The sequence below is a fragment of the Stegastes partitus genome, unplaced genomic scaffold (assembly GCF_000690725.1).
Source record: "Stegastes partitus isolate 25-593 unplaced genomic scaffold, Stegastes_partitus-1.0.2 Scaffold1643, whole genome shotgun sequence".
NCBI classification, from domain to species: Eukaryota; Metazoa; Chordata; class Actinopteri; family Pomacentridae; genus Stegastes; species Stegastes partitus.
In genome coordinates this window covers 138,702-145,621 of record NW_007579374.1, presented here as the reverse complement: position 1 = coordinate 145,621, position 6,920 = coordinate 138,702, and the positions used below count along the sequence as shown (strand labels likewise).

General features: G+C 44.7%; 1 protein-coding gene and 1 pseudogene across 1 annotated transcript; both read left to right on the top strand.

Annotated features, from left to right (window-relative positions):
- Nucleotides 1-435: 435 nt before the first annotated feature.
- LOC103371772 (septin-4-like) lies at nt 436-3,216 on the top strand (the record flags this gene model as incomplete). Its single annotated transcript, XM_008301219.1, has 1 exon — nt 436-3,216. A coding segment is annotated over one exon (1,632 nt), but the record flags the coding sequence as incomplete, so codon positions are not given.
- Nucleotides 3,217-5,031: 1,815 nt separating this feature from the next.
- LOC103371771 (GTPase IMAP family member 4-like) lies at nt 5,032-6,909 on the top strand (annotated as a pseudogene).
- The last annotated feature ends 11 nt before the right edge of the window (nt 6,910-6,920 follow it).

Below are 6,920 nucleotides of genomic sequence, written 5' to 3'. Positions count from 1 at the left end.
CTGGTCTCCGTCCACCAGCTTCTGGTCCATCTCTGACTCCTCTGGACAGAATCGCTGCAGTTCAACTAAACTTGTCGTCTTTCTGACTCAGACTTGTTCCTTCATCAGTCCACAGGTTCTGGATGGTTCCAGTCAGGGCTTTGGGGAGACCAGTCTAGAACCTTCATTCCAGCCTGATGGAACCATTTCTTCATCACTTTGATGTGTGTTTGGGCTCATTGTCTGGTTGGAACATCCAACTGTGTCCAAGATCAACCTTCTGCTGATGGTTTCAGGTTTTCCTGCACTTAGTGAAAAGTAAATTCCATTGACTTTGTGTAAAGCTCCAGGTCCACTGGCAGCAGAACAGAACCAGAGCATGATGCTGCCACCTCCAGGCATGATGGTAGGTTTGGTGTTCTTGGGGTTAAAGGCCTCACAAAATCTTTTTTTTTTTTCTTCATTTTTCTCTGCAGTAACAGTAACGTCTCATCTAAATACGAGGACATCATCTCCAAAAGTGTTCTGCTGCATAAAGGACCTCCTGCTGTCTACCAGCTGAGAACAAAGAAAGAGAACATCGGAACTCTGACAAAACTGACTGTTGGTGAAAGAAATGTGAACAAGATGAATAAAACTATTTTATTTGTGGGAGAAACAGGAACAGGAAAATCTGCTCTGATCAATGCTCTGGTCAACTACGCCATGGGAGTGAAGTGGGAGGATGAAGTGTGGTTTCAGATTGTAGAGGTGCAAAGTAGTCAGACAGAAAGTCAGACAAAAGATGTGATTGTATATGAGGTTTTTGGTTTTGAAGATAAAACCAAAAATTACTCTCTGACCATCATCGATACTCCTGGATTTGGAGACACCAGAGGAATTGAACACGATGAGTTAGTCGGTCAAAAGTTGTTGGACTTGTTTAGACTGGAAGATGGAGTTCATGAAGTCAATGCAGTGGGCGCGGTGCTGAAGGCGAGTGATAATCGACTGAGTGACCGACTGATGTATATCCTTGATTCAGTGATGTCTCTGTTTGGAAAAAACCTGGAGAAAAACATTGTAGCTCTGATCACATACTCAGATGGAAGAAATCCTAAAAACGCTCTTCAGGCTCTTGAAGCTGCAAAAATCAAATGTGCCAGAAATGAGGAGAATCAGCCTGTTCACTTCCTGTTTCATAACAGTCAGCATGAAGACCGAACAGAGGAAGCAGAATTCCTGAAAGGTCCTTTTAAATTATCAGAGACAGGAATGAGTGAGTTCACAGCCTTCCTGGAAAAAACTGCACCTCAGAAGCTGATGACAACAGCTGATGTGTTGAATGAACGAACTGGAAGGAACGGACTGAAAAACTGCATCCAAAACCTACAAGAGAGAATCAGATTTATTGAAGCAAAGCAGACAGAAATCAGTCAGACTGAAGAAGCTCTGAAGGAACATGAAGAAGAGATGAAGAATAACCAGAAGTTCATTGTGGAAGTTGATGAACCCTACAAAGAGAAAGAACCTATTGATGGTGGGATGTGGGGGTTGTTGTTTTATGAAGCAGCTGTCTGCTGTGAAGTCTGTGAAGAGACCTGTCACTATCCTGGATGTACAGTGGCCTGGTATCCTGCACACTGTGAGGTCATGAAAAAAGGCTGTTGCACTGTTTGTACCAACAAGTGTCCTGCATCAGATCATGTGAAAGAAAAGTGGAGATATGTGACCAGGACAAGGAAAGTGAAGAAGACTCTGGAAGACATGAAACTGAAGTATGAAGAGAATCAGACAGAAACTCAGAATAAGCAGAGTCTTTTGGAAAAGCTGAATGAAGAAATGAATCAGCTGACGGCAGATAAAACACGGTGGCTGGAGGAGGCCTACCAATGTGTTGTCAGACTGAAGGAGATCGCTCTGAAAGCTAATTCAGTGTCCACTTATGTCCACCTGGACTTCCTGATTGAGAAGATGAAGGAGAACGGAGACACAGAGAAGGTCCAGGACCTGGAGAAGATGAAAAACACAGTGGATGAAGGAACCAGAGCAGCAGTGAGGTACATTGTGGTTTCACAGCAGTTGGTAAAAAAGTTGGGAAACCGTTAATGAATCAGTTTAAGAAGTAACATCATCAGTGAGAGCTGTCGAGGAAAGTGTTTCTCACCTGATGTGACTCCAAAAGAACCTGCACATTTTCTGACCACATGACCTTTTACTGTGAGATCAAATCAGATCAGATAATCCCTTATTAATCCCACAGCAGAGAAATGTGCAGCAGAGAGGAAAGGGCAGAACATGTAGGAATAGGAATTTAGAAAATAAGTTCTGTTGATACTGTACAGGTTCCTCTGAGTGTGGAAAAGTAACAATAATGCTCAGATGTTGTCAGATTTTTTATTTTTTTTAAAAAATTAAATAATGGCTGATAAAAAGCAATCAGTTGTTGAGTAATTAATAATCAAATATAGTTTAAAGTCACTGATTTTGGGTCTACAGGGAAAAATTGTTAAACTATCTCTGGACAAAGTTGTAGCATTAAATTCTGGGTTCTTATGCCTATCACTCTCCTCCAGGATTGAAAGTAACTAGTTACATTTACTCTTACTTCAGTAGGAAGTTATTTTTGTTGTTGCTTTTTCTATATTTTTGAAAAATGTTTTAATTTTTTTTTCGTTGATTCCACTTAGATTCTGAGGTGGTCAGGTGGGAGGTTTTTCAGATTTGTTTGGTTTTATATTGAATGAGCCAAATGACATAAATGCATCGATATCTAACCTCCTCTGTAAGTCCAGTAATATATACTCAAATTAATACATTTTACTTTTATCAGAGTCCATTTACACATGTGTAATATTATTTTATTTTTACGGGAGTGGAATCATTTTTTTTAAGCCAAGTATTTGAAGTACTCTGGAGCACTGTGTAGTATGTGGAGTGGAGCTGACAGTTGTGCTGGTTGATGAAGTGAGGACGCCCCCTGCTGCTTCAAGTTCAGCTCCACCACTGGCATCACAAACAAAACATTGTTCTACCGAAAAACGTCTTTCTACCTGGTTGTTCCAATGTTTCACATCTGTTCATATTATAACGACTGGGTGAAATATTTTCAGTGAAACAGAAACATCTGGATCCTTTTCTGTTGGGTTATTTAATTCACTGTATTGTTGTTCTATGTGAACTCATCTCCTGGTTGATGCCGTTTTATGTGAATCTTCAATAAATCTCTTTGCTGCCAGTGTCTTTACTGGATCATCAGCTGTTCTTCAGTCTCTTCATGCTGCTGCGTCTCAAACTTCATTTATGCAAGTCCAACATGTTCTTCAGGTTCTGGACTGTCAGACGAAACCAGGATCTGCTGATGTCAGTCTGAGCTGCAGTGTAGAGAAGAAGCTGCAGGTTTCACAGTAACTTACTGGCACCTGGAGGCCACAGATTTACTGTCAGAGTCTTTACAGTACTATTGCTGCCATATTATTGCTATTTTTGTTATATTTATATTTACATTATTAATACTGCTTTCAGTTAGTTGAGCTGGAGTTTCAATTGTTGGTCAGAAAACATGCTAACTGCAGAAATATGGCAAGACAGAGTCCTTCTCATCCTAAATATATAATACACACCTGAATGCATCTACAGGGAGGATTTATTGTTAACTGAAAATCTATCAGGATCCAATAATTGGAGCTTCATTCATTACATGCAGTTTAGGTTACTTCATATTTGACCCTCATTTGGATGATATTTCAATTGTCCACCAGGTGGCACCGTTCACCGGCCCCATCCATCCCTGCAGTATTTACCTGCTGACACCAGCAAGAACACATTTAGACTGTTGGACACCTGGAAGTTATGAAGTGACTCTAAAAATGTCAGTGAATTATGAACAATATGCAGTTTGACTTCAATGAAACACACCAATAGTTATTTAAACATATTTTTCGCATGACAAAGTTCTGCTGTTTGAATACAAGCCTGCGTTGAGATCCAGACGCAGGCTGCCTCCTCCTGGTTCTGGTTCTGCTCATTGAAGATGTGGAAGCAGGACAAACAGGACATGATGCTGATGAAACTGTGAGCTGCATCCCCACAGCAGACAGCAGCAGTGTTCCAGTTATCACAGTTGCTGGTCGGCCAAGAGGCACCTGCCTACAGACCTCCACGGTCAGGTCAGTTCCGGTGCAGCCTCTATTGTGAGGACACCTCCACTGTCAGGACAGGAAGTGGCAGTAAAAAAAACAAAAGCATCCAGTCCATTAGGTGGTGGTAACGCACGTACAGTAGTTTTAGTTAGAAGAAGAGGCATTTACGATGCCATTTTACGCCAGTGATTGTCTGGGAAGATTATTGCTCACAGTGAGTTGCTGATTTTTATTATCCACACAAAGTGTAAATGCATGGTTTCTTGTGTTCCTCGTCAGTATAACAGCTGTAAACTTGTATAGAAATCATTAATGATGCAGTTATTGGATATAGGTCACTTTTAAAAGTAGATGAGAATACGCAGGATGTGAGGGTGTTCAAATCTGAGATCCAAGAAAACAACTTCTCTCATTTAACTTAGACGTAGCACATTAGCATACATTCAATTGTGCCACTGTTGATGGTGAACTTAACAGCAGCTTTTGCAAGATACTATGCTGTAACAGATCCAAAAATATCAGGGGTATGTATCAAGTAATTAATTAGGAAAAACACTGAGAGGCACCTTACTGCACTGGATCTGACTTGACCGTGGAGGTCTGCCTCTCATCAGACCTGCTGATGTGGACACACCAGTGGAAGGGGTAGGCTTTTTTGACAGGGTACAGTGCCTGTAGAGTGGCAGACCGGGGTCGTGGTTCCCATTTTTAAAAAGGGGGACCGGAGAGTGTGTGCCAATTATCGAGGTATCACACTTCTCAGCCCAGGAAAGTTTACTCTAGGGTGCTGGAAAGGAGGCTTCGGCTGATTGTCGTACCTCGGATTCAGGAGGAGCAATGCGGATTCCGTCCTGGTCGTGGAACACTGGACTGGCTCTTTACTCTTGCGGAGCTGCTGAGGGGGGCATGGGAGTTCGACCTGCCAGTCCACATGTGCTTTGTGGATCTGGAGACGGCCTATGACCATGTCCCCCAGGGAACTCTATGGGGGGTACTGAGGGAGTATGGGGTACTAGGCTTGCTGTGCCATACGGTCCCTGTACAATCAAAGCGCGAGCTGTGTCCGCATTCCCGGCAATAAGTCAGACACGTTCCCAGTGGGTGTTGGACTCCGCCAGGGTTGGCCCTTGTCACCGATCCTGTTTGTGGTTTTCATGGACAGGATCTCAATGCGCAGTCAGAGAGAGGAGGGTGTCCGGTTTGGGGACCTCAGGATCTCGTCTCTGCTTTTTGCAGACGACGTGGTGCTGTTGGCTTCATCACACTGTGACCTCCAGCACTCACTGGAGCGGTTTGCAGCCGAGTGTGAAGCGGCAGAGATGCGGATCAGTACCTCCAAGTCCGAGGCCATGGTTCTCTGCCGGAAACCGGTGGATTGCCACCTCCTGGTGGCGGGGGGAGTTGCTTCCTCAAGTGAGGGAGTTTAAGTAATGCGGGCGCTGTACCGGACCATCGTGGTGAAGAGAGATCTGAGTGCAAGGCAAAGCTCTCGATTTACCAGTCCATCTACGTCCCAACCCTCACCTATGATCACGAGCTTTGGGTCGTGACCGAAAGAACGAGATCGCGGATACAAGCAGCCGAAATGAGCTTCCTCCGCAGGGTGGCTGGGCTCAGCCTTAGAGACAGGGTGAGGAGCTCGGACATCCGGAGGGAGCTCGGAGTAGAGCCGCTGCTCCTTCGCATCGAAAGGAGCCAGTTGAGGTGGTTTGGACATCTGGTTCGGATGCCTCCAGGGAGGCTTCCTCTGGAGGTTTTCCGAACACGTCCACCTGGGAGGAGACCCCGGGGCAGACCCAGAATCTGCTGGAGGGATTATATCTCTCGGCTGGCCTGGGAATGATCCCCGAGGCAGAGCTGGAAAGCATCGCCGGGGGGAGGGAGGTCTGGGACGACCTGCTCCGCCTACTGCCCCCGAGACCCGACCCCGGATAAGCGGAAGACAATGGATGGATGGATGGATGGAACTTCATCAGGTATAAAAAGAGTGTGTGTCTTTCTGCAGGTCCTCCTCTGAGGATTGTGATGATTGGGAAAACTGGTGTTGGGAAGAGTGTCGTTGGTAACACCATCTTGGGGAAAAAAAATCGAGAAATTTTTAAGTCTGCTGTGAGTGCAGAGTCGGTGACGGAGACCTGTGAGATAGAAAGAGTTGAATGTTCCAGAAAGATCCATGTGGTTGACACGCCTGGAATTCTGGATACGTTTAAAAGTGCAGAACACATAAAGACAGAGATCGCAAAATGCATCCACATGTCCTCTCCAGGCCCTCACATCTTCCTGCTGGTCCTTCAAATCGGCAGGTTCACCAAAGAAGAAGAAAACTGTGTTCAGGCCCTGGAGAAGATGTTCGGACCGAAGGCATCGAATTACATGATCGTCTTGTTCACTCATGGTGACAAGCTGAGTCAGCAGGGCACAACCATACGTGAATATCTGCGAACTGGCAATGTGAAACTCACAGAGCTTCTGAACAGGTGCGGCAATAGGTTTCATGTCTTCAACAACAAGAACAAGAACAGAACTCAAGTGGTGGAGCTGATCCATAAGATTGATGACATGGTGGCAGCAAACGGAGGATCGCACTACAGCGATGAAATGTTTGAAGAGGCCCAGAGACACAGCAGAGCCACTGTATCACAACTTATCCTTCATGGATGAGCTGCAGGAGAGAGTACTCCTGTTTCAATCCACACTGGCTGATGTCTCAATGGACAAAGATGACAAGAACCCATGATCCTTCATGACCTTCATGACTCCATGATGTGGCCACAGTGGGTTTAGACACAAACCTCATTGTCATTTGTCAATCAATAAGAT